Source organism: Artibeus jamaicensis, unplaced genomic scaffold, assembly GCF_021234435.1.
Source record: "Artibeus jamaicensis isolate MK-2021 breed Jamaican fruit bat unplaced genomic scaffold, CSHL_Jam_final scaffold_754, whole genome shotgun sequence".
Taxonomy (NCBI): domain Eukaryota; kingdom Metazoa; phylum Chordata; class Mammalia; order Chiroptera; family Phyllostomidae; genus Artibeus; species Artibeus jamaicensis.
The window spans coordinates 2154565-2182554 of record NW_026522054.1 but is presented as its reverse complement, the minus strand read 5'-3'; the positions used below and the strand labels follow the sequence as shown (position 1 = coordinate 2182554).

The window sequence follows — 27990 nt, the reverse complement described above, 5'->3', positions numbered from 1 at the left end:
GTGTTGGTAAGTGGAGGTGAGAGGTCAGCAGGAAGTCGATACGTGGCCGCCGCCTGTCCCCGCCGAGGAGGCGCAGCAGCCGGAGATGGCGGCGGTGCTGAACGCTGAGCGACTCGAGGTCTCCGTCGACGGCCTCACGCTAAGCCCGGACCCGGAGGAGCGGCCTGGTGCAGAGGGCGCCCCGCTACTGCCGCCGCCGCTACCGCCGCCCTCGCCTCCCGGGGCCAGCCGGGGCCCTGGCGCACCCGGGAAGCAGCCGGAGCCCGGGGAGGCGGCGGCTGGGGGCGCGGCGGAGGAGGCGCGGTGGCTGGAGCAGCGCTGGGGCTTCGGCCTGGAGGAGCTGTACGGCCTGGCGCTGCGCTTCTTCAAAGGTGAGCCCTACCGGCGCCGCCCCGCCGCCCCTGCAGGGCCGCGGGAGCCCGGCCCGGGCTCTGGCTCCCAGGGGGATGTGACCAGTCTTACCCTCACCCTCACCGTACCGGGCCGCGGCCACCGGTGGAGCAGGGCTCCATCCTTGGGGGTACCCGAAGTTTGTCACTACCAGCTTGGCCACGGTGCCGAGTCTGGGTCTGGGTCACACCCTTGAGGGGCCTGGAACCTTGGTATGTCGTCCGAGTCCCGCCTCCCGGAGGTTACCGGGGCATTTTAACCGGTTTAGCTTCTAAGGTTTCCGTGAGGCGGAATGGAAGAATGAGCCCTCTCTCTCCCAGAGGATCCCATTCTAGAATTTTTTTTTTATCGTTGCATTTATTTTTCTCTTTCCTGTAGCTTGGCACATCACACCCGATTTTTATCCTTTTCCCGTAGTGGAAGAAGTCTTCTCATAGGTTCCCAGAGACCCTTTTCAGTCTGCAGAACCATACACTGGAATAGGGTTTGATTTCCTTCCATTGATGTGGCAGAGAGGAGGAAGTATTAAGCTAACATAGCCCCTCCAGCATGTCAAACTCTAAAGAAAAGGGATACCACCATGTCCTAGCAACTTATAGAAGGTCAAAATTTGACCCTGTAAGCGATGTGCCAAGAGTGAGTTTTCAGAGTAAGGTTTAAAATGACCCTGTGCTTCTTGCAGAATTAATTGTAAAGTGCCTTTTGCCTTAGAGCAGGATTGTGGTGTGTGGATTTAATTGGGTGATTCATTTGGTCAAATGGTGGTCATACCTGTCACATGATCTTGTCAGTGGGAAAGACTGATGAGGGACCGTTTGTTTGATCCTTAGAGATAGCTAGATTTTGTGGGCCAGATGGGCAAGGAGAGACACCAGCAAATGCAGCTTTAAAAGTGGTTGCTAGGTTCCGAACAGCATGTTTATAACACGTTAAGCAGTGGGAGTGTCTTTTGGAGTACATATTTTACTAGCTGAAGTTCAATGTAGTGACACATGAAAAAGTTGTTTGCTTCTTTCCCAAATGCTTTGTGCAAACAAATGGCAGTCTCTCTTTTTTTAATTTTCCAGAGCAGTTGATCATTTCATTTTCATTGCACTTTGTGTTAAAAGCTTACCCTTGAAATACTCATCGTCATCGCACAGTGAGCCCAGCTCTGTAAGCCTTCCCTCGCTTGGGAAAGTGGAAAGGACTAACGGGCTTTGGACCACTTGACCCTTGAATTTGGCATTTCCTGTAGCGATGAATTCCTGTCACTTAACATAAAATTCTAGCAGCTTCTGTGCAATTCTTACAACTACATTTTACTTAAATTTTTATTTGTAGAACTTATTTTTTCCAGATTCAATAAGGTTAAAATGTATTATAGCAGACACGTGTAAGAATAGAAAAGAACCAACTTCTAGCTTTTGCCACATGACTAAAGAAAAAAAATGGATGATTTCATTTTTCTAAGCCTTCCCTCTTTGAAAATAGAAGCTAATATCTTTGAAAAATTAAAACACTAAATAGTGCGTAGTAAACTCTGCACCGCTTTGGCGTCAGTAAGCCCTGGCTACTGCCTAGACAATTACCTTTTCTCTTCTAGACTCGTTTTCTGCCCATTTATATTTGTGGAGCTGAATTCAATGAAATTTGATGATTCAGATTTAAGATTTCGTGGTCTAAACCTAATATTTTGCTGAGTGGTAACACTCCTCGGGGAACCTGTAATTTGAGGGTCTAGTTATCCGTGACCTTAGAGGGAAAAGCTAGAGAGATAGGTATGGGTCACTCACTTTCTGAGTTAGGCTTTGAAAGCAATATCCAAGTGCTTAAAAGGAGAGAGAGCAGTGTAGCCATCAAAAGCTACCTTTCTGCATGGATCCCTGCATGGCTAGCAGTGAAGAGCCTGTTGGCATATGAGATACCTTTGGGGAAGTGGGGAAGGAAGGAGCTAAAAGCAGTAAGAAGAGTAATGGGAAGTGCAGAGAGTGATGTGTTGCTGACTTTTTTTGTTTTTGTTTTACTTTTAGAGAGAGGGGAAGGGAGGGAGAAAGAGGAGAGAAAGAAACATCAATATGTGAGACATACATCGATCAGTTAGTTGCCTCTCACGTGGCCCCCACTAGGGACCTGTCCTGCAACCCAGGCATGTGCCCTGACTGGGAATCGAACCAGCCGACCTTTTGGTTCACAGGCTGGCACTGAGTCCATTGAGCCTCACCAGCCAGGGCTGTGGCTGATTGTGTTTTAATGTGTGAATTTTTCCTGCGTAATATTGGGCATTCTTATCAATACATCATTATTTTGTGGTTTTGTACTACTAGTGTTTCACAAAAATTAGAAATTACATTACACTTTATCTTCCTCTGTGGAATAAGTATGAATCTTGAAAGCGTGGATGTTTTGCCACTGAAAAGAACCTGGGTGGGGAAGCGGGAAGCCCGTTCTCATTCCATTCCTGTCAGAGTACTCATAGGCTGTTATGGCTGCTGCTTGCCCTTTTACGAAGGTAAAAGGAAAGTAAGGGATGAAAATACAAGTAAATGTAAGTCAGGGTTTCACCACCTAAGCTTCAGACACTGCCGAGTTTTGTGTGTGAAATTTCATATTCGATTACTGCCATGAGTGAGCAGTACCTTCCCCTGTGCTGGCCTGTAAGGAACTCTGAGGCCAGAGGAGGAGTCAGAGACCCAGTGACAACTGCAGGACCCTGCGGAGGAGCCAGGGAGCAGTTGCCATTCCTTTCCCGAGGGTGGGGGGGGCCACGCCCGCGGGGCTGGGAGGTGGCAGGTAGGAGGAAGTAGTGTGAGGGAGCGGGCTGCAGGGTAGGCTGTCACACCCTGGCCCCACTGGAGTGCCCTTGTAAACAGCCTTTTTTGTCACACGCAGTGAGGAGCCATGGAAGGTTTTTAGAGCGAGGAGCAAAGTTGCTCGGTTCTCTTAGCGAGATTGAGCTGGTTTCCTTACCTCTGGGTTAAGTGCTGAGTTGGTCGGCTTTATCATAGCCTTCATACTTTTTGGATGCAGTTAACTTGAGGAGTTGTATTTTGGTTTTTAGAGTTCACAGGGGTGACTTTTTCCTCCTCTAACACGTTATTACCTCATCTCATTAAGCTGGTAGATGGTCGCATAACTTAAAATTCCAGAGTAGTAATTGCCACCAGTTACTGAGCAGATGTTCGCTAAAAGTCTGGTACAGTTTTGAGAGCCGTATACACACTGTTTTGTTTAATTCTCCGCAAGCCTGTCAGTGAGGGCGTTAGCCTGGTTTCTTAGCTGAGGACCGTGCCCCAGGCCACTCAGTTGTTATGGGCAAGAGGCAGGGTCGGTTCCAGGTCTGTGTGATTCCAGATAGGTCTTCCCCCAACAAGAGATGTGAACAGCAGGCAGGACCCTGGGTTCTGGCGTTGTTCTGAGGAAGGAACTGTAAAGTTCCTGCCCCGTAGCCTCAGCACGTGTTGGAACTTACTTACTATACAGGGTTTGGCAGAAGTAAGGCCTACTGTAGTGTGGTTGGTAGGGTAATGATACAGTTTTAGTTTGAACATTTCACCTAAAACGTCACATGGTGTGCTTGAGTGTGATATTGTTAGGGTACAGAATTACATGCTTCCGATTTTGTAAGAAAAGATTTTATAGTAAAAAAAGGGGATGTTATTTGTGCCAGACCCTGTATTTACTTGAAAACATTAAGAGCTAGTAAAAAGATTCATTTTGGTTTTTTATACAAGATCACTTTATTGAGAATCACTTCAGATATCTAGAAAAGTAAAGCGTGAGAGAAGCATCTGCTCTGAATTGCTAGGTAACAGTACTGTCAGGTTTGAAATAGTCATTGTAGTGGGGGGGGGGGTGGAATCCCCTCCGAAGGGCCAGAGTGCATGCCATCGGAAACAGTGGAATATGGAGTCCCATTCCCGTGAACACACTCGTGGACCTTGGGGAGGCCTGCATTTAGCTAACCTGATGATTGCTTTTGGCTCTTACAAATTAAAAATGGGCGTGCTTTAATTTCATTGGGGATTAAAAAATAGTGATATTCTGATTGTCTTTCCTTCACTGTAATATTCTTCTTCATATACTGTGTGGTTTGGGGTTCTCTTCCAATAGGAAAGATAAATGCTTTTTTCCCTTTATCTGTTTCCAGAAACAGTGAGTGACCCCAATAGCTTCAAAAAGTGACAGTTTTAAAAATGCCGTTATATACTCATGCTTTAAACATACTTGATTTTTTTTAACTCTTATTGTTGATCCTTTCATTGTAGCATCTTTAGAAAGTGGGGGCCTTTTCAGATTGGCTCCTAAGTTCCTTCGACATGGCTAGTCCGTCGCCTTCTGTGGCTTCCACACTATCTGGTGTGATGAGCTGCGCTGGGTGCCCCTTCCACGTGCCCAGGAGACATGGTTCCGTTTAGTGGGACGTGAGGTGAGAGGAGCCATAACCTGGGTGTTAGGAGCTGGGGGCCCATTGCTGGGTGGGTCGTTATTTCTAGGCCTTTGCAGTAGATTGGTCTGGCGGGGAGAGGGGAGGGAAGTATGTTTGAGCGGGTGATACGTAGAAGGAAACTAGCTGAATTTGGAGGGACTTCAGTCTCGGACTCAGTTTCTGCTGTGTTTGCTGTTGATTTCACTTGGTTATATTACCGATAGCAAGGAGGTGATCATCTGGTTGTGCTGAAAGGGTTCCATTTCCTTTTGTCTTCCTTAAACGTTGACATCTACGGAACTTTTATAAATGGCCCCGTTGATGGTTTTTTTCTTTGCCTCAAAAAGGGGCATTTATTCAGAGGGGAAAAGAGAAAAAAATGACACGGTGTCCGTGCCCAGACTCCCTCCTCTCCTCACCCCTCCCCGGCCCACAGGGACTGGCCCCTGGCTGGGGCGAGGTGGCGGGCCAGCTCCTCTCATAGGGGGTCAGCGACACGGAGGGGCCTCTCCTCAGTGCAGGTGTTCTGTAGGGTTTCGAAGTCTCACAGCATCCCCTTGTCTTCTGTCACCATATTAATAGCCACACCCTTAGAGCCAGAGCATCCACCCGACCAAGTCTGTGGATGTAGTGTTTTCTGTTGGTGGGAAGGTCATCATCGATGACTAAAGAAACCCGCTGCACATCAGTGCCCCTGGCCTGTGGCAGCGAAAGAGACCAACTTCAGCGTCTGCGCCAGAAGAGGAGGGCACAGTCCATTCAGAAGGTGTTCTGGGGCTTAGGTGTTCGCGTAGGCGCCAAAGAAAGGCCAAGGGAATGACACTTGACCCTCTGCCCTGAAAGGCTGAGGCATGCTGGGTTTTATTCCAAGTTGCTCCTTTCCCCCGTTAGTGTTTTAAAATACTGTACAGCTGTAATTTAATCTTTGGTAACATATAATTAGTGTGTGCTTCCTGGACTTGAGTGGCAGCCTTAGGTGATTTCATATTTAATTGTTACCATCAAATATCTATTAAATTTCAAGTTTAATTTTTCCCTTCTTTCCTTATTGTTTTCCTCTTTAGGCGTAGTGTATGCTAGTACAGGAGGGTGTACAAACCTCAGAGACGTGCGTAAGGAAGAAAATCGTAGCCACCACCAACAGTGATGCTTCATAAACACCTGACTTTTTAGTTTGCTAGTTTATATTCAATGTGAGCTGAACCAAAATGTGAGGATATATTTATATTCAAGGATATATTTGTGTGTGTGTTTAATGTAAATGATTTTAACATTTGCCAGAGGCCTCCTTTTCATTTACCGCACACGCAGGAAATGTGAGATCATGATGGAAAGTTTGTGGACCTTTCCGAGAGCGACACACTCGGAAACCGCCCCCAGAAGGACGCCGTGTTTGCTACTGGTGGTCGCTAAAGTGAGAGCGCCTCGGGGTCAGCACCGAGGGGTCCGGCTCAGGAGTCAGCAGCAGCTAGAGCGCTTTTTCCTAGTCCTGCCGCTAGTTATTTAAACTCGGCCTTCCTTTACTCAGGGGCGTCAGGGTTCTGAGAAATTCCTTCTGTAAACGCACAGCAGCGTGCCTAGCAGTTGATATTATGACTGAAATTTGTTAGGGAGTGTGTTGGCGCCATGGGGGTAGAAAGTCAACTTGCATTGAGCACTTTGGGCACGCGAGGCGGTTTCCCGTGTCTTATGTCCATTGACACAGTAGTACTGGGTTGTGTTGCATTTTCTCACGGCTGATGCAAGAATTAATCAGTTGTGTTTTTTCCCGGCCCGGTATGGAAGAGATGTGGTTTCAGTTTTAATATTTCTGAAATAATAGAATGGATTCTATTCAAAACGTAGTCCCTGTGAGGCAACGGTGTGGTGAGGGCCATGGGAGAAAAACAGATCTGATTTTAGCTGCTGGGGTGGCATTCCGGTCCCTGGGATGGGGGGTGGGAGGAGAGGGCCTTGCTCCCTCTGCACAGCTCACACGGCTGCTTCGGGCTACAGCACTGGCCTGTAGGGCAGAGACAGACGGGGCTCACTCGGAAGAGAGCAGCTTATGCACTGGGGGAGTTGGGTCCCTGCCCTCGGTGTCGTGCAGGCTGCCGTTCAGTCCGTGTCTGCTCTGCAGGTGCTACCAGGACTTTGGGGCCTATTACTTCCACCTCGCACAGGAGCCCTCAGGAGAAGGTAGTTTCTCCACCTCACTGGTAGCAGCACTGAGGCTCGGGAAGGTGACATCATCTGTCCGTGTTACCTAGTTAGTACAGAGCAGGGCTGGGGTTTGGCAGGTGGGAGGGGAAAGGCTGTGGCCGGGCAGCCCAGGAAGTAGAGAACTCGAGCGGACGTGGTGGGTGTCGCGTGGCTGTCGTGAGGTCTGATCTGACAGATGCGTTTTCTTTAATGGTGAGGACAAGAAATGGATCCTGTAGATAGAAATGAGAGAGATGAACTCAGAGTAAAGGAGTAAAAACCACAGCTCCCTGACAATGGGGCGAATTGCTCTGGGACAGAGAATTTCCCATCACTAGGAAGTGTTCGGGCGCAGGTCAGCCGTGACCAGGTGGGCACACTTTGATTACTTGTGCATATCTACTGCGGCTTTGTGGGGGTGGGTGGGCGGTTATTGTGAGACTTGTATAGAATGTCTTATAGTTCTACCAGTTTAAGCTCATAATTTCCACAGCATACAGAAATCCTATACTTTTGTATCTCCCTCCCTCACCTTTTAGGTTATTGATGTTAGAGTTACATCTCTTTTATATCATATATCCAGTAACAAATTACTGGAGCTTTGGTTGTGCAGTTCAGTCTCCTGTCTTTAACATATTTTCCAACGCATACATATTATGGCTTTCATTTCCTCAGATAAAGGCTGAATGGAGCATGGCAATAATTTGTTACATTCTTTACCTCCAGACCAAAGGAGAAAATATGATTTCTCCATAAACCTACTCTAGCAATTAAGGTGTGAGACTAATAACCTTGGGCATGATTGATTTCAGGTACAAGGGACTTAATTTTACTTTTTCAGGCCTTTGGGCTTGGTCACTGTGGTTACAATACTCTATTAGATTATATATGTTGTCTTATTAGGGCTGTAAAGTTAACTACTTATGCCTTTAATAAGAACAAAAGCTATTGTAGAAGCCATTTTTATTTTCATTGCTTGGGGAAATGTGTTTTATGTATTGTATTTTATTGGTTTTCTGTTGCTCCTGTAACAATGTACCAGAAATTTAAACACCACCTCCTGTCGTAGAATTTTGAAGGTTAGTTCAAAATGGGTCTCAATAGGTTGAAGAAAGGATGGAAGTCAGCAGAGCTGTGTCCCTTCTGGGGACTGTAGGAAGGAATCGGTCGCCTTGGCTTTTCCAGCTTCCAGAGGTCCCTGTGTGCTTGGCTCACAGCCTCGTGTTCCGTCTCCAAAGGTAGCAGGCGGCATGACATCTTCAAGTCTCCCCTGACCCTTTCTGCTGTTTCCGTTTGTGAGGACCGTTGGCATTGCGCTGGGCCTGTGTGGGTCTTCCAGCATAAGGTCACCTGCCGCCTTAACTCCCCTTCTCGTGTACTCTAACGTCCCACAGGTTGGGGTCGTGTGTAGACGTCTTTGAGGGGTTGGTGTTATTACGCCTGCCACGCATGTCGTAGTGTCTTAGGAACTGATTACTGAAATCGGGTGTGTTGTGAATCTACTCATTTGACCTTTTTACCAAAATGCAAAGCAAAGCAATTTAAAAAGTCTGGTTGCACTGTGAAATTTAAAATAAAAAATAGTCATCCCATATATCTGGGGAAAGGAGGGTAGGGGAAACTGCTTGCCATTTACTAGGGAAGCCCTCGTTTAATGTCTGTTTCAGTCCTGCCTTTCCCGCCCAGAGCAGCTGGGACTCGGGACTCGTGCATTCTACTCCGGTGCACACCTAGACCACCGCTGAAGTCAGGCAAGGTCACCGGCCGCCTGCTGAGCAGCCAGGCAGGGCGGGGGCAGGGGGTGGAGAACCTGATTCTTAGATTTTATTTTACTTTGTTTTGTTTAGTTTGTCCACTAGATTCTGCATATAAGTCAGATCATACAGTACTTGTCTTTCTCTGACTGGCTTATTTCACGTAGCATAATACTCTCCAGGTTCATCCATGCTGTCGCAAAAGATAGAATTTCCTTCTTTTTTACCACCAAGTAGAATTCCATTGTATAAATGTAGCACAGCTTTCTTACCTGTCCGCCCATCTACCCATGGGCACTTGCGCTGCTTCCAAATCTTGGCTATCGTAAATAACACTGCAGTGAACATAGGGCTGCATATGTTCTTTTGAATTAGTGTTTTGGGTTCCTTCGGATATAATTCCAGCAGTGGAATTGCTGGGTCATAGGCAGTTTCATTTTTAATTTTTCGAGATCACTCCATACTGCTTTCCACAGCGGCTGCACCCGTCTGCATTCCCACCAGGAGTGCACCAGGGTTCCCTTTCTCCACACCCTCGCCAACACTTGTTTGTTGATTTATTGATGATAGTCATTCTGACAGGTGTGAGGTGATATTCTGTCGTGGTTTTAACTTGCATTTCTCTGATAATTTAGCGACCAGAGCATCTTTTCGTATGTCTTTTGGCTATCTGTATGTCCTATTTGGAGACGTGTCTATTCAGGTCCTCTGCCCGTTTTTAAATTGGATTCTTTGGGGTCTTTTGTGTTTCGGACTACATTCAAATATGTTGGTGGTTAGGTCTTTACAGGTCCAGCTGACTTCACTCTGAGTTGCCCACGGGGCAGCTGAGCCTGTCAGAGCTAACTAACCATAACATGAAGGAGGGAGAAGGATCAACTAGTTACTGACGTCGCCTCCTGCCTCCGAAGCAGCAGTAGACGCCTTACTGCACTGATGGGTCAGAGAGGTCTGTGGTTCTGCATCTAGGCAGTGTGTGGGGTCAGCTGTGACCCAGGCTATCCTGGGCCCCTCCCACCACATCCTACTGCCTCGGGGGGATGGATGTGTTTTGAATCTAACCTTTCAAAGTAAATGTATGGTTATATTGAAAGAGATTGATACTAAGCTGTTTCTCAAAAAAAACTTTTTTGCCTTGGCTGGTATGGCTCGGTTGGAACATCCTCCCGTAAATCAGAAATTGGTGGGTTTGGTCCCCATTCAGGGGGTGTGTAAGAGGCAGCCGATCAGTTTTTCTCTCTCTCCCTCCCTTCCCCTCTGTAAAATCAATAAGCATAACCTTGGGTGGGGAATTTAAAAAAAAACAGCTTTTAAAGATGGTTGTTGAATATGCTTTGTATGCGTGTGAGATGTCAGTGTCACACTTGTGTGTGTGTGCCCAACTGTAGCTTGACTCCTGGGTTCTCTGTGGTGGCTTTAACATAAATATTGGTACTTGGCTTCATTGTCTTTTTAATTCAGCATGAAGTCTATTAAAATTTACTATTTGGGAAAAAATCTCCCCATAATAGTGTTTTTATCCATTACAGGCAGTTTGTAACCTACCTGATAGCAAAATTTCAGGACACAGTGCTGAAATTTATTTTATTTTTCCAGCGCTAATTATTTTCTTTGTGTTTTTTTTTTTTGTACAGAAAAAGATGGCAAAGCATTTCATCCAACTTACGAAGAAAAACTGAAGCTTGTGGCCCTGCATAAGCAGGTTCTCATGGGCCCATACAATCCAGACACTTGTCCTGAGGTTGGATTCTTTGACGTGCTGGGGAACGACAGGAGGTAACCACGTTTGCTGTGTAACTAATTCGGTGCGGCTGCTATTGAAACCAGAGGGGAGAAGGAAGGGAAGTTAAGGGGAAAAAGGGGGAGGGATTTGGAGGAACAAATAGGAAGGACACAGGGACGAGAACTAAGGGGGGGGAGGAAATGGGGGGGAGGTGGGGAGCAAGGGGCAGGGGAGGCTGGGATGGGAAAAATAGACAAAAAACTGTACTTGAAAAATAAATAAAATTAAAAAAAAAAAAAAGAAACTGGTACAACATAAGTTGGTTATGCTGTAAATTGCTGGTTAGAACTGAAAGACATTTTTGCTTGCAGTTTCTTGAGTCTTTGAATGTTTATCTGTTTTTGGCTTGGGGATGTTATGGCTAAATATTGTGGAAGAAGCTTGTCTATCTGGTTATGAACCTAAGACAACAAGTACAGCTTCATTTGATTTCTGCAGATAATATTTAAAGCAGCCATTTAGAATACGTAGTAATTGAGTCCCTTATTGAGACATGGAGAGCTGTGACAGAAAGAATACATTGACTGTTTTTTCTAGTTAAGGCTGAAATATGAGTAAAACAGAACTTAGGCTTTTTGCTAGTACAGAAATTAGCAGCACAGTTACATTGTTGTTTATGGAGTAAGTTCGGATTGTACACGGCATGCCGAATTTAGTAAATCGGTCAGTACATGCTTGTTGAAACTTGAAGTTCTGAGCCTTTTGTTTATACTAGAATTGTTCTTTATTTTACCAGTGACTGAGAATTGTTCATATTTACGTTTCAATTAAGTCTGATTCTCATTCCGTTAAGTCTGATTCTCATTGGTGTTCTTCCTTGCAGGAGAGAATGGGCAGCCCTGGGAAACATGTCTAAAGAGGATGCCATGGTGGAGTTTGTCAAGCTTCTAACTAGGTGCTGCCATCTCTTCTCAACGTATGTTGCATCCCACAAAATAGAGAAAGAAGAGCAAGAAAAAAGAAGGTGAAGTTTGAGGGCACGAAACACTGTGTCCTTGTATAGCCCAGTATACTCATGCCTTGCTGTACGAAGTGTTCTCAGTCATGTGTCCCAGCTTCCCTTGGATCCCCCAGGATGGCAATTGCTCAGACTTCCTGGTGCGAGCAGGTGTTTGTGAGTTTCGGGGAAAGGGGCTTGTTGCACCTGCCCAGCTATAGCTTTAAGAAGAACTGCCCATCAGCATTGGTTCCTTTCGCTGTCATGTGCAGCATTCCTTTCATGTCACTACACTAAAGTTTTTCTTTTTTCTTTTTAACATTTTATTTATTTATTTATTTTTAGAGAGCGGAGAAGGGAAAAAGAAGGAGAGAAACTTTAATGTGTGGTTGCCTCTCATGTGCCCCCTACTGGGGACCTGGCCCACAACCCAGGCATATGCCCTGACTGGGATTGAACCTGCAACCCTTTGGTTTGCAAGCTGGCTCTCAGTCCACTGAGCCACACCAGCCAGGGTTCATTTCACTAAATGTTTGAACGAGCATCATAAAGTCTCCCACCCTCTCCTCTTTATCTTCTAGTCTAACACACCCTTTGTGGCTGTCTCCTTTGAGTTTCTAGAATAGTCATACTTCGCATTATGGTTATCAGCTGTGCTACATGTCAGGCCGTAGACATACCATACTGGCTCTGGCTTCCAGATGGCTTATTCATTATTTCCAGGGTCTGGGCAGGGCGGCGGGGGCGCTGAGTGCACTGTTTGTGTTTATGGATTCTCTGTCATGGTTGTGAACACAGCAGAATTATAGTTAGCACTGTATTTATCTAGAGGTTATATTTTCAATAGCTTTGACTATCTGAATTTTCTACATAACGGAAGTGTTGCTATAAAACCTATTTTTTTCTCAGATCATATTACGCTTTAGAAACAGCTGGTTCTCCCGTTTCTCACATTAACCTGAATGGAAATAATAGGTGAGAAGGGAAAATAGCCTGGTAGGAGGGAGCAGCCAGAAGTCCTGGACAGTGGCACGGCGACCTGGAAGTGTGCGGCCAGGGCCCGCCTGCCATGAGGGCGGACTTCTCCTTCCCTGTGTAACCTACCGCACAGGCAGGTTCCGTGCGCGGTTACCGCAGACACCCAGTGGGACTGCTTCCTGTTGCAGAGCAGAGGGGGAGCTCGATACATCTTCTTTCTTTTCTTTTTTTTCAATGAACAAGTTTCAGTAGTTTATAACATTTATAAATAAACCTACTGAATTTTTAGGCAGTTTAGTACATGTTTGAAGCTTGTTTTTATGCAAAGGAAAAGGTTTGGTTTCTGTGAGAGCGGAATGGGGTTTCTCTGCTGGGAAACTGATGTACGTAGGTGCTGCCATCCATCGCGTGGTGATGGGGGGCCGGTGCGGTGTTGCTCTTCGGGGTCCATTTTAAGGGGAAGTTGATAGTAAGTTACAATTCAACATTAAAACTACACCTTTCCTTTAAAAAACCTACTTTTTCATGAGATTAAGTCCACATAGAATCCTTTTAAAGCCTTTAAACACTAGACTTCCTTTTTCCTAAAGCTTAAGCACTGGCTTGGGGAGCAGCTTGCCCTGTGTACCAGCCGTGAAACATTGAAAGTAGGTCATATTATTATTGTATTTGCATCTGGGCTGGAGTTCGGGTGTCGTTAATGACTTAGTAGGAGTTAGGGGGGAAGGAGGTGTGACCCAGACAAGGCTCATAGTAGGACCAAGGAATGGCGTCTTTTCTGAGACTCTTCAGAAACCTGCTCTTCCATCCTGCCTTCGAGTTCTGGTGCTCCACCCCACTCCGAGTCACAGCCCGCACCGTTCCTGGTGCCGGGGTCGGTTCTCCCTGGGAAAGGGGCTCTGGGCTGGGGGAGAGCTGGGTACGGGCTGCACCCTGATTTCCAAGTGTCCTTCTCTTTCGTAAACTAAAAGCTTTACAATTATTTTTAATTTCAGAAATAATACACAAATATATGCAATAGCAATTATTTCTATACATGTGGCACATACTTAAAACCTTCCTTCCCACCTTACCACTCCTCTCCATAGAGAATAATTGCCAGATTTAAGGTGTATCTTTATGGACCTTTTTCCGTGTACTTACCTGCTTTTTTTTTATTATACAAATATTTTCAGTGTCTTTACACGTTGGGCCATTCGTCCTAGCCTTCCTTTATGGCTGCATGGCGTTTCGGGATGGGTTATTCATTCCTCCCCAGGTTCGTTGGCTGCTTGTGCTTTCCAGCACTGCGCTGAGCCCTGGGAACTGGCGGTGGAGGTGGGCCGTCTGCGCCCTCATGTATCATGTTCTTCCGTGGGTGAGGCGGGTGTGTTGCCAAATGTACCACACAACTTTAATCGCAGTCACAGCAAGTTGTACGAGGGAAACACTAGTGGTGCTGTGAGCGTGAGTGAGAGGCACGGTGCGTCATCGCGACGTGAGGAGCATCTCGCTGAGGGACACCTGTCTTGGCTGTGCGGCAGTGGTTGTTGTTGCCGTGTTGTTGATCACGGGTGTTCTGTGGCCAGCTCCGTAGGACGGGTGTGTGGGTTTCAGATTCTCATATTGCCACACAGTTCTCCAAAAAGGTTGTGTCCATTTTCCCTGTAAAATAAGGTCTGAAGTTATTTTTAAACAGGATTCTTTGTATAGGACTCATTCTCTCTGTCCTTTGCGTTGCAGGAAGGAGGAGGAGGAGCGAAGGCGGCGTGAGGAGGAAGAAAGAGAGCGTCTGCAGAAGGAGGAGGAGAGACGCAGGAGGGAAGAAGAGGAGAGGCTCCGTCGGGAGGAGGAGGAGAGGAGGCGACTGGAGGAGGAGCGGCTGCGGCTGGAGCAGCAGAAGTAAGCGCGCTGCGTGGCGTGTGTGTGCGAGTGAGAGGTGGGCCGCCACAGTGCGAGGACTGACCGTTCACCATTTTATGCCTTCGAGTGATGGCGTGATTGTGTGACTGATGGTAAGGCCAGCATTAGCCACTAGCCATTTACACCCACGGTGTGTTGCCAAAGAGGGCCACGTCGGAAGCATCATTTGGTTGCAGAAAGAGGGGTGAATGCATCGGAAGGGTTTTGGATGTGCTCCCCAGCCCAGGGTCTGGGACAGGAGCTGGGCATATCGTCTGCGCCCGGCCTCAGGGTCCACGTGATCTCTCGTCTTTGCCTCTCAGCTTATGTCTCTGTTTACTCTCCCTGTTCCCTGCACATTGTCTGTCTCTGCTTTGGCCCACACAGCCCAGTCCAGCCTGGATGTCAGTGTTTGGTTGCCGTTCACCTGACAGAGGCTGGTTGGAGTCCAAGAGACCCAGTTTCTGGTTCCCGGGACGGGGAGTCTGGTTGGGTTCACCTGTGTCGCGTGTCCTCTGCCGAAGGGCTTCAGAGCTGGAGCCATTGCTGTGGGGGCTGTGACAGGGCCGTCGCAGGGGCTACTGCTTCAGGGGCTGCTCTGGGCCCCAGGAGGAAGGGGCTGACACCCACGGAGCACCGTGGGAAGGAGGCCTGGGCCCCGGGGGCGGCAGGACATGTGGGCTGAGCCGGAGCACGCTGATTTCCCCTCGTTAGTTCGAGTCCCTCCTCTGGAAGGCTTCAGCCCAACCCGGGGCCTCGTCCTCCTCGGGAGAGGAGCCAGGAACACGACTCTGGCAGGGGCGGGCCCAGTGCCCGGTCTCTTCGGAGTGTGGGAGGCTTCACTTTGTTGTCCACCTGTCAGGAGATGGCTTTGAGGTCTCTGTGCAGTTGGTCATATCACTCAAGCATGTGGTTCCTCTGTGACAAAAAGTAAGAGAATCGTAATAATTCACAGGAGTTAGTGCCTTTGAACACAGTGTGCCCAGCGCTGTGCTCATCGTTCCTTTCCAAGGAAGCTTAAAATGAAGTGCGGAGGGCCCTCCCATTCTCACCAGCTTTGTCGATTCGTACCAGGGCCACCTCCACCTGTAGCGTCCTTAAGCTATGCACCCGCCTCTTGCTGCATTTCATGCGTGGAGGCAGGGAAGGCCCGGCCAGCGCTGAGTGCTGCAGGGGCAGCCCCCCTCCCGCTCTGTCCTACTCTGAGTGGGTAGGCTGGAGCCGGTCTGCCGAGCTGCAGTCCTGGCGCTGGCGTGTGTCCGCTGGCAGAGCAGGGTGTCTCCGTGACCCACCCTGTGCAGCCTGCCTCCGAGGGCGGCTGGAGACTGGGCGGCAGGTCAGGACAGCGAAGCGCCTCCAGGTCTGCCTGGCACATCGCCAGGGCAGAGGAAGGCTCGCAGATGTGACGGTGATGATGGTCATGCTGGTGGTGTGCTCATTATTCCCTCTCCAGCCCATTTTCCTTGGAAACCCCAGGTGAAGTATTAGGTACTGAGTTTACTTTCTTAAGTCTTTCTTCTGGGCCTGGGGCACATGCTGATGAGCATACATTACTAGCCCTGTCATTTTCAAGAGTCATACATTAGAAAAATAAGTAACAAGGACGTGTTACTTTGTCACGACCATCAGACAGGTGCGTGTGTTTGTTTCTAGGCAGCAGATAATGGCGGCTTTGAACTCGCAGACGGCCGTGCAGTTCCAGCAGTACGCGGCCCAGCAGTATCCCGGGAACTATGAGCAGCAGCAGATCCTCATCCGCCAGCTGCAGGAGCAGCACTACCAGCAGTACATGCAGCAGCTCTACCAGGTCCAGCTCGCACAGCAGCAGGTACGGCACGTAGCCCGGCCCCAGGGGGGAGTTTAGTTTCGTCGGAACCCAGGCTCCTTTTTAACCGTTGCTGATGAATTTTGCATTAGCCTTCAGGTATAGAGTAACTTCTAGGTGACCTTTATTAAGGGAAACTTCAGTGTCGTGCTGACAATTACGAAAGAAAATGTGAGATCCTAAAGGGACAGATGATGTGGCCACTGTTACATTGTTCCAGGCGTGTTCAGGAGTCATGTGGACCAAGGGTCACTCCAAAGAGTCCGAAGTCGATTCTGATAGTGGTCCTGGCACCAGGAGGACTCGGGTAACTAGTGTGAGTTCAGAGACGTCCTTCGGGCAGGGCACTGTCACAGGCCCGGACAGCTTCCACTGGGAGGACCTCAACCGCTGCAGCTGTCAACCGGCTCTGGGTTGGGTCCGCCTTGACCTCCGTGTTAAGTGCTGGACAGCGCTCCCCCACAACACCTCGGTGGTCTCCCTCCAGCTCCCTCCCCCAACAGTGCGATGCTGCGGGTGAGCGGGCTCCTGGGCAGAGAACGTGCAGCTGGATTGGGTGACCTGGGGCTCTGTCCTGCCTTGGCCATTATCCAGCCCGAGCTCAGACAAGTTCCCTACTGCTCTGATTTTCCTGCCTTTTCTCCCGGTCGGTTAGAAGGGATGTGACATCCTGGGTCACGTCCCGTTATCCTCACAGGACCATCAGAGGGATAAAATGAGGACTAGCTACTCTGTGACAGTGTTTTCTACCTGTGGAAGGTAACTCCTTTTACCATCTTTTGTACATCTTGCAGAGGCATGAAATGCCTCTTTAAACTTAATCTGGCTAAGTTTTACTAAAGTAATTTTCATTTATAAAGCAATTAAGACCTGTCAAAAAACCCAGGTGAAGGAAAGTGTTACCTTATAGTTGCTGAACATTTCTTGTTAAATGAAGTAATCTTTGCTGTTTTGCCAAGCTCTTTAAATTCCTTGAAAATTAATACTCTTTAAAAAAATTTTTAAGACTTTATTTATGTTTTAGAAAGAGGAGAAGGAAAGGAGAAAGAGGGAGAGAAACATCAGTGTGTGGTTGCCCTCACAGGCCCCTGCTCGATCTACTGAGCTACACTAGCCAGGGCTGAAAATATTCTTACTTCATACCTTTTCCTCTGAGTCTTTTACATGAGTGAGCAGTTGAAAAGATGTGCAGGGTTGGTGTGATCCGTGAGGAGAGGAAGAGGATGTCAGCCCCGAGCTTGTTCAGGATGGTGTGGTGTTTCTGAGGGACTTCTTCTCTGTACTCTGAGGCCTGTTTCTACGTTAGCATCATCGCTCTCTTTCCTTGCTTCTTTCATGGGCTTTGAGATGATTTTTTACATAAGATAGCTCCCACACATTCCTATTTATTGGTTCCTATCACTTAATGAAAACAGGGAGGGCAAAACCGGGAAGCTCTGAGACATAATGGGAAAGCTGCGGTTTAGACCGCAGTGTGTGGCCTCGGTTCAGCCTCGGTTGTCAGGTCCATAAGGTCCATAGGCTCCATCGGCTCGGAAGGAGGAGAGGGGCTGAGAAAAGAACAAAAGGAACTTCAGCCCCATAGGGTATTCATTTGTATGTAAATGCTGAACAAAATGACAGGACTCAAACTTCCTGTTAACTTGGGGTATAGTTACATAGGTGTTTGTTACACTGCTCCTCGTATCTTTCTGTGCTTTTAAAAACTTCCCGAAGTATAAAAGAGAGGTACAGGTAAATTGATCAGTGCACATCCATGGGCAGTGGGACCCCGGGACCCCGGACAGTGGGACCCCGGGCAAGGAGACTAGAGCTTCCAGAAAGGCTGGGTGGGGCCGTCAGACCGGGCCGACTTATCACAGCAGGAACGCCTGTGCTGCTGCCCGTCTTTTCCGTCCTGCAGCGGGTGTTCTCCGTGTGCTGACGTGTTTGGGTTGTGTGCACTGTTTCTGGAAGCTGGGACTCTTTCTAGAAAGCTCCCATGAAAATTACTGAGAATCTAGGCCTTGGAAAAGGGTATTTAAAGTCTTCATGTGCTACCAGCCTGCACTGGCAGCAGAGGGACGAGTTGCCGTTCACGTAATTGGTTTGTAAATGGTGAGTTAAATGAGGTGTGTGAACAGATATGCCAAAATATGTCATTATCCCTAAACTGCGAGATTAGAGGCGTTTTTCCATATGCACATATTTTTTACTGTTGTAAACACAGGCTTGCTTGTATTTGAAGAGTTGTACTTGAATGCCCAGCTACATAAAAGCAGTAGAATGGATAGATGGATCTTGTGCTTTCACAGTGGAATGTTCTGCAACAAAGCAAACAAACAAAATGCAGTTTGTAATCCTGTAGGTGAAACTTCACAAAAATAATGTTGAGTGGAAGGAGCCAGACACAAAAAAGAGCATATGTTGTGTAATTCCATCCATATCAAGTTCAAAGACAGGCAAAGACGCCTGTAGCGTTGTGAGACAGAATAGTTGCTTCCGGGGGTGGCGGGTGGAAAGGGACACCAGGGACGGTTCTGGAATGTAAGTAATGTCTTGATCTGGGTGTTGGTTACACGGGTATATTTGATTTATGAAAAATGATCAAGCTGTCTATTTACAGTTTGTATACTTTTCTATACGTATAATTTCGATTTAAAGTTCCCCCCAAAGTTACTGAAGGATTATCAGGGTTACTTCGGTATTTCTAGTAATAATAATACTGTCTATTACCATCTTTGAGATAAGAGAGGAATATCCCAAAATAATTGCCTTTTGGGTTTAAGGTGTTTTTATTCTCATTTTGATTTCGTAAATACACATTTTAATTATAATTATGTGGAAACAGTGGTGAACTTTCATTGAGAAGGTATTTTGACCTCAAGATCCATTTTATAAGCCTATTTAATTCTTAGGTTGATATTTTTAACATGATTAACAGTTTTCAATTTGATTGTGGTAAGAACTTTTTTGTCCATAGTTTACAGTGAAGATTTAATTTATTGATTATTTTTGCTCATACTAGAATAATTGTCCATATTTGATTTACTGGTTACTTTGGGGGCCAGTGTCAGATTTTACCAATTACAGCTTTTGCCTTTGTGATTGTTCTTCTGCGACTATTTATTTTTACCAAGTTTCATTCCCCTGATTCAAATTTTATATACCTGAATTTTATCAAGATTTTCTCTGAATTTTAGGAACAAATGTTGCTGGGTTCAGTTTTTGCCCTTAATAATTTTATTTTGAGTTGATTGTTTCTACCTACTTAATTTTTCTTTGTTATTTTTTCTAGTGATCCCCAGATTAAAAAAATGTGATTCTCAGGCACAGTTTTTCATCCATCTTGATTTTTTATCGCTTTTAGCTCTGGGTTCTGTTACTATCCATCACAGATAGAATAAAAACCGATAAAGTGTATTAATTTCTTGTAGCGGAATGCTTGGGGAGGGTGAAAACACGCGTCAGAGTGCGGTGCAGGGCAGACGTCTCCTTTGTTAGCCTCCCCGGTCAGTGTGTCTGCACTGTTTCTCGACTTGCAGGCAGCGTTACAGAAACAACAGGAAGTAGCAGTAGCTGGGACTGCTTTGCCTACGTCGTCCAAAGTGAATGCAGCCGCACCAAGCGATGTGATGCCAGTTAACGGACAGGCCAGACCCCACAGCGACAGCTCCGAAAAGGAGCCTGAGCCCGAAGCTGCTGAAGAAGCCCTGGAGAATGGACCAAAAGGTATGACGTCCCGGTGGCGCAATTCAGACTCCGTGAAGGCAGGAGTCAGGAGGTCAGGTTCACTACCTCTGAGAGCGGTTGCAGCTTTGCAAGGGGTGAATGCATTTTCACTCTTTACAGTCTGAATCTGATGCTTCTGGTGACCGTTAGAATAGTGCAAGAGAACAAATCAGATGTCTTGTTGTACATACTGGTTACCCGTTGCGGTGTGACAGATCACACCCAAATTTTCCAGCTTTAAAAATAATAACGAACTTTTACCTCCCGCACTTTCCGTGGGTCAGAATTCAGGAGCAGGTCAGCTGAGTGCTGGTGGCCCAGGCCCCTTATGCAGTTGAGCTTGCATTTGAAGCATTGGCTGGGACTATAGTCACATGAAGGCTTGACTAGGACTAGAGGCTCTGCTTCCAGAAGGGTTTCCTCAGCTGACAGCAGGTTGGGGTGGTCTGTTGGCAGGAGGTCTCAGTTCCTTGCCTGGTAAGGCCTCTCTGTAGAGCCGCTTGAGTGTCCTCAACACAGCGGCTGGCTCCCCCCCAAGCACAGGATCTAAAAGTGAATGAGGCTGCCCTGGCTGGTGTGGCTCAGCGGATTGAGTGTCATCCTGCGAACCAAAGGGTCACTGGTTTGATTCCCAGTCAGGGCACATGCCTGGGTTGTGGACCAGGTTCCCAGTGGGGGGCAATAACACATTAATGTTTTTCTCCTGCCCTTCCCCTCTCTCTGAAAATAAGTAAAAAATATTTTTTAAGAAAAAGTGAACAAAGCAGAAGTGGCTTTATTCTTTTATGCCCTGACTTTGGAAGTTGTACATCAACATTGCTGCTGCATTCTACAGGTCACACATTCCAACCTTAATACATTTGGGTGGTGACTTCACAAGTACATGGACACCCGGAGGCAAGGATTCCTGGGGGCCATCTTGGAGGCTGGCTACCATACACTGCAGTATATTTTTTGAGACTAAAGTGCCATGTTACCCAGAAAGATAACTTAGCCTTTTCAGAGGTCTACTGGTTTCCTGTGGGCAACTTACTCGTCCATTCAACAACTGGTTGGAGATGTTCTGTGTGCTCACAGCCAGGCGGTGAGGCGGAGTAATGCACACAAATATAAATGGTGGCCATGGCAGTGAGTCCTGTGGTTTGAGAGCATGTGATGTCAGGGATGTGACCTAGTCAGAGAGGTCAGTCACCAGAGGCTGACCTGGGGAGGGGTCACTTGAACTGAGAAATCTGAAGCAAGAGTGAGAGTCAACTCAGGAAGAGGGAAGAGAAGAGCGTTTCAGTGACAGTGATGGGGTGGGGGTTTCAGACCCTTGTCTTTTTGGAACAAGTAACAGACAGAATAGTTTCAGAAAAGACCTTGAAATGCCTTGACTTACACTCCCCCCTCCTTTTTCCCATTAACAATTTGTGAATATTTTCAAATGAGTCTTTGTCAGATGCTCTGTGACTGACTCTGGAAAGCCCACTGAGTGGTCTGGTACATGGGTGCCACTCAGTAACGAGACTTCCCTCCTCTCTGCCCAATCCTAGCAGGTGCATCCTGCCCGAGTTTTCCTGTCCCTCTGGGTCCCTTCAGGACAGCTGCCCGAACTGTGGGGCACTGAGGGGTCAGGGCTTCCTTTCAACAGAGATACCGAAGTCGGAGCCCAGCTTGCTTTGTCCACGGCCAAAAGTGAATTTCTTTCTAAGTCTGGCCCTGTTCTGTCTACTTTGTTATAGAAAGGATACAAACTGGTAAAGCTCCAGTTAGGAAGTGTCCGGGTCATTCTTAGATCCCCACATACTATAATTAGAATGTTAAGAAAACCCACTTCTAAGATTATGGGTCACTTGTCTGACTTGAAGTGGTATGGTGACCTCTGAATACATGCGACATTGTTCAGCGTGGTAACTTCAGGGAGACTTCCCTGGGCAGGCTTTTTATTCTCCTTCGAGTCCAGGGAAGACCGTGTTGAACTTGGTGCCCAGGTTCACCTGGGCAGGTGGTTCTATGCAAGTATTGCTGCCCACAGGTGAAGGCTCATCCTCTGTAGCTTTTGTAATTCCTGTTGTCTTTAGAATCTTTTCCAGTAGTAGCAGCTCCATCCATGTGGACACGGCCCCAGATCAGAGACTTTAAAGAGAAGATTCGGCAGGATGCAGATTCCGTGATTACGGTGGGCCGAGGAGAAGTGGTCACTGTCCGAGTACCCACCCATGAAGAAGGGTCCTATCTCTTCTGGGAATTCGCCACAGACAGTTATGACATTGGGTTTGGGGTGTATTTTGAATGGACAGACTCTCCCAACACTGCGGTCAGCGTGCATGTCAGCGAGTCCAGCGATGACGAGGAGGAGGAAGAAGGTAGGGCCGTTGGTCCGCATTCAGTAGCTGCTGGGTTGTGCATCAGCAACAGTGGCACAGTCAGAGGGCAGCCAGCCTCATGCTCCTTGGTCACGCCGTCGTTGGTGGGACCTCGGGCTGGAAGGGCTGCGAGGGAGACCAGCCTCCCGTAGGGGACTGGTGCCTGAACGTGAACTGTTTGAATGCCGGGGTCTGTATAGCCATTTATTTTCTCTTTTCTGGGTATTTTACTTCCAGCCGTGTGGGTGTGAAAAGCTAAGTGTGCAGAGTCATTTTGGAAAATTTTAAAGGAGAAAAGTAAGACATTCTGCCAACTTTGGAATTTATTTAAATTTTACTCTGATGTTAGCTTTTTTAGGTCATTATTCTAAAATTTTTTAATGTAAATACAGAAATTCACCAGAACATCCTACCTAAAAAAATTTTTTTTTACTTGTTCCTCCCTGTTTTTACTAAAGTGTAATTTTTAATTTTCTCCTAGTGGACAAAATTGTTTCCAAGGAGACTCCAAACTGTCTTGGTCTAGGAAGTAGGTTATATAATGTATAGCTTTATTTATTGACACGGTGGTCTTGACATTGTTAACTAGACAGTTAGGACTAAGGACTTGCAGCCACTGTGCCCAGGAAGCACATAAACATCTGTGGCCTTGGTTGTGAGTAACCGGGAAGGAGGGCCTGGCTAGGAGAAGGGGCGGACACCCTCTCAGTTCTGGGAACTCTCTCTCAAGCAACTTGTGAATAGACTGTTTGCTCCTGAGCAGGGCTGGGAGCTGACATTGGGCTGAGTTTAAAGAGGGAGGGAGTCGTCAGAGGTGTGTGGAGGGAGGCTGAATGCTCGGCCAGCTTTGGAGATACATGGTGCGGGCACATTACCGCACCATGCTGCGGCCAGGGCCCTGCATGGACACCCGGCCGCTGTCATCTAGGAGCCCATTGTCTCCCATGGCATTTTGTTTCTGAGTACCAGCAGCAAGGTAAAGCCTTGTCCGCACATACTACTGACCAAACCAAAGGGGGAAAAATTCGAGAGTAAAAAAGCACCAAGGGGTGAGAGAGAGGCCCCAGCCGAGCAGGGGCCCCTCTGAACCATCAGGACCAGGGACTGAGCCCAGCTGGCCTTCCTCGTGCGTCACAGGGCTCATCGAAACCAGACTGTTCCCCAGTGTCTGGAAGGAGAGTTTGTGAGTGTGAGAACAAATTATTCTGCTCAAAAAGAGCTCTGTGGATCATAGAAGAATTCTGTCTTCGGAATCAGGTAGTGTTTCTCCTGGCTTGCCTGCTGGAGAGCTTCTAAAAGGAGATTACTTCCAGCCTGAGCCTTTAGCTGATACCGTTTTCTGGGTTATTGCTGGTGAGAGGAGCCTTGGTAGAAGGGGCTGGGGTCCAGGACAGGTCTAGAGGGGAGAGTCCTACCTTCCTGAACCTGTAACACCCCCCAGATGGAAGATAGCTTGTCTGTCCTTGTGCTCTTTCAAACCTAAAGACAGTTTGCAGCCAAAACTAACCCACCAAAACCTCTTTTAACAGTAACCACAGCGAGCAGTTACTGCTCTGGGAACCATTTGCTGGGAGTGAGCACAACTTTCTCTCGTTGGGAGAAGTGGCTCACAGACCGTGTTGGTCCGCACACATTGGCCGCCTCGTTGAGGCCACAGGCCACCACGTCTGGTCCGCGTTGTGCATTTTGTGGGGATCCTTTCAGCTCGGGTCGATGGAACAGGAGTCCAGTGTTTTTCTTTGCTGCTGTGGTTTTTCCCATGAGGTCTTGGAAGACAGAGGGGTTAGTTTTGTCTGAAGGAGCGTGGATGGGTGGGAACCCATCCTCCTCCTGTGATTCTCCACTTTTCTGTCTTGGTTCCAGATTCCTAGTCTTTGCTTGAATTGATGAAGGAAGCATTCTTCATCTATCCTAGTAACTTGAGTTTTACAGATTTTGAACAAAAGTTGGATCTCGAATTAGAGGACCAATAATCGGTTGCGTGGACATCGTCATAGGCAGTAGTGTGTGTTTTGAACGACTCTGTATATGTCCTTTGTAAATGAAGGACAGGGGACTGTCAGTGTTGCTGTGATCGACCAGGTCTGACTTGGGCCTATTTGTAAGTGTCATCTGCTTTTTTAAACAAACTTTGTATTTTAGAGTAGTTCCCGTGTGACACCCCACCCTGTCCTCCCCTGCACCCAGTCTCCCTGTCGCTTGTCATTCTGTGGTCTGTGCATCACGACTAATGAACCAGGGATGCAGCATTATTTGTGGTTTTTACCTGCTGCTCCAGGGCCCCGTCCAGGGCACACATCATACGTAGTTCATTACCGCAGCAGCTTCAGCTCCTCTAGACTCAGAGTCCGTCAGACGTCCCTTGTTCTAAACCCCGGGCAGTAGCCGCTGACAACATCACACTGCCACCTCAGTCACCAGTTCACTCTGCCTCTTACAAACCTGAAGGTCTTTGATCTTCTGTGCTGAACATTCCCTTGACCCATTTCCCTTGAGGCTGTTTCTATTTAATGTTTTCTCATTCCTATGGGTTTCTAGAGGTATTTTTTCCTCCTAACCTTGTATCACCACAGTTCAGAAAACTATTAACTGGGGCAAACCTGGAATCAGCTTGTAGTTTGGTCACTGGGTTCATCCCTAGGTTACACAGGCTCGGTGAAAATAATTGAGTTTTTGGAGTGTCTCTGAATGCCTACCTCTCTGGTGTGGTTTTCTCATTTTACTTCTTATATTTCAGATAAGTAGAAAATAGCAGTCCTGGTCGGTTCCCTTCCACCCTAAAATAGAGGACTTCCGGACTGTTGAGGATGGGGAGGGGGGGTTCTGTGGTCTTGCTCAGGTGAGCGAGAGTCTTCCTTCAGGAGGAGTCAGGAACCGAACGGCTGAGGAAGGGGGAGGTGGATCTCAGAAGTCAGAGCAGTGGTCAGGGTGCAGAGAGAGGGGCTGCAGCCACTTCCACCACCGGATGTTCACCCCTGGGCCCCCAGGGCCTGGGCGGTGCTGGGTGCATAGCAGTGGCCCAGTGTGTGAGCGAGGGAGCCAGCTGCCCAACCAGTGCCACCTGAATGCAGGGAGGCGTAGAATGGAGCGAGTGACTTTCCAATGAGACGTGTCCGAAAGAAAGGAGGTTCAGTGCTTGATGCAGTGTGGTTTTCCCAGAGCTGTTCATGACTTGTCTCTCTTCTTTCTCGCAGAAAACGTCAGTAGTGAAGAGAAAGCCAAAAAGAACGCCAACAAGCCTCTGCTGGATGAGATCGTGCCTGTGTACCGGCGGGACTGTCACGAAGAAGTATACGCGGGCAGCCACCAATACCCAGGGAGAGGAGTCTATCTCCTCAAGTTTGACAACTCCTACTCCTTGTGGAGGTCAAAATCAGTCTACTACAGAGTCTATTACACTAGATAAAGATGTTACTGCAGAGTCTGGAGTCTAGGGTTGGGCAGAAGATGGCATTTAATTGGGAAGTTTCTTTTGACTTTGGTGGAGCATGGCGGTCAGTGTGCACCCTCTGGTTGCGGTCCGATGGTCTGTGAACTCTCGTTGGGAACCAGGCTTTCCTCGAGCCTCTTTAGCATTAACCCTTTGGTGTTAAAGGGATTCCTTAGACTCATCCAGCCCTTGGGTGCTGACCAGCAGAGTCAGTGGTGGTTACCGAGGTAAAATGAGCTCCATGTCAAATCTTTCAAGTCTCCAAAATAAACATCCCAAGGCCGGCCCCAGCTGGCTAATGGTTAGTCCGCTGCTCCCTGCTTGCTGCGTTTAGGAGAGCTCACAGTTCCAGGCCCTCGCATTCGAAAGCCCAATGTTGCTGTCTGCATGAGGTGCAGCTGACACTGAAGATCCCCATTTTTAAAACTTAAAAACTTGAGACCTCACGGATTATCATAGAGAAAAAAAAAGCTTCAATTCAATCTGGTTGTGAATGACCCAGATTGTTTTTTGCTTTGGGTTACAGCTGTTTAGTTCAGAGTTATGTTACAGAGAGTTCGTTTCTGAGATAATCTTAAACTAGAATGTCCAAACCTGGTTGAAGTATTGCTGTGCAAAGAACACCTCAGACATCCATGTGAGCAAGCCTCCACACACCTGTGGTCCTTTCCTCGTTTGGTATTTATGCCACCACCAGTAGCAAAGCAAAAGCCACTCACTTTTGTCTTGATTTGGCTTCATAGAGCATCACAAATGGAAACTTTTCTACACAAGCATATAGTTAGGGATTTTGTAAACTCAAATTGCCACCTACTGGATGAAAATATACAAAGTCACTTAAATACAATTCAGTGTATGAAGAATAACATCAAACTAATACGGAAATCACTGCCAGAGACGGTCCGTTTTTAATGTCGCTCCTTAGACACCGACCCTACACGGTTCCCGTTCGAAATTGCTTCCTGGAGAGGATCGGAAATGCATATGCCCATTCTTAAATTTTTATAGCTTTAATCTGTATTATGTCTTTATCGATGGGAAGAGGTACACCTTTGTTTTCTTTACTGAAAACAGATATGGGTTAATTAGTTGCCTCAAGTACGTATAAGTGATTGATTAGTCTAGAGATTCTTGTTTTCAGAAGGGAGGGTAGTACAGATAGAAAATGACAAAGATGGCAATACACACGTACGTTGTTACTATATGTTGTTACTGAAATACTAGATTTTTAAAGTTTCAAACCATCACTTCTTGTAGGAGGGCTTTCACTGACTAGCCGCAGTATCCACAGTTCACTACTTAAGGAAGGGGCTGTTTGTTTTGTGCGCTGCGTTTCTTTCTTAATACCTGGTTTTGTACACACCTAACTGTTCTCTCGTTTAGAAACTGGATTGTTTTTCCTAAGCAGTGCTTACTCTGTGTTTTGTTCCTTTCGGTTCCGTAGTCTCAGCTCACGGTGTCCACCTTGTTACAGCAGAGCCCTTGTCAGACTGTCCCTCGGCCAGACCACACGGGTCCACACCCCCTGGCTTTTTTTTTTTTTAAATACTGTATTTAAAATGTAAAATAAACTTTTAAAAAGCAGGCACTAATATATATTTCTCCCAGCCTTTGATTACAGACTTGTCCTTGCACACGTTCAGATGAATGACCTTCTAAAAATACCATTGTTCTTGCGAGTGGGGTTTGTCACCTCACGTGGCAGCGGTTCCTGTCACGCGTCCACGGCAGAGTGTTCTGGGTTTAAATGTTCACACTGCCTTTGGCTGTTGACTAGTACAGTTCAAATGCAATTTCAAAAAGATCTTAAAGATAATATATTTAATGAATTAAAATGTTTATCTGTAACTTGTGGGTGTTTCATTAATATAGTTCTTCTCCGAAGTCTTAGTTCTGCATTTCTTCACTTGGGTAAGACAAGAAGAAATGTTTTAAATGATCTTTTTTGTTTTAAAAGGTTAAAAAAAAAAAAAACTACTTCTGGCTGATTGTTTAGTTTTTTTCTGTGAATTACCCAGTGAATTAAAACATTAAAATTTTTCAGATTTTTAGTGGTGGAAAGGGAACGTCAACTTCTTACTGACTGTGACGTCTATAAAATGACCACCCCCCACGCTCCCTGCCCAGCCCCGACGCCCTCCCACCCCCTTGAAGTTCTAGGTGGCGGCCTGCTTTGGAACGTCCGGCAAGGGGTGGCATCCGCAGAGCACCGAGGGCCCCGGCCAGAAGCTGTTGTGAACATGACCCCGCTGAAATGCAGGGTCTCAGACGTTGTTTTTTTGTTTGTTTGTTTTTTTCTTTTCTTTTGCAATGTGGGGAGAGAGGATGAAGCCATCATCTTGGTTTTTGCTGGAGAAGTCCCGT

General features: G+C 47.1%; 1 protein-coding gene across 1 annotated transcript; it reads left to right on the top strand.

The window, feature by feature from the left end:
- The first annotated feature begins 29 nt into the window (after positions 1 to 29).
- ACBD3 (acyl-CoA binding domain containing 3) lies at positions 30 to 27560 on the top strand. Its single transcript, XM_037138805.2, has 8 exons — positions 30 to 371; positions 10368 to 10509; positions 11340 to 11480; positions 14154 to 14312; positions 15966 to 16140; positions 19662 to 19848; positions 21912 to 22196; positions 25391 to 27560. The coding sequence occupies exons 1-8, from the start codon at positions 86 to 88 to the stop codon at positions 25600 to 25602; spliced, it is 1587 nt and encodes a 528-aa protein (XP_036994700.1). The 5' UTR covers positions 30 to 85; the 3' UTR covers positions 25603 to 27560.
- The last annotated feature ends 430 nt before the right edge of the window (positions 27561 to 27990 follow it).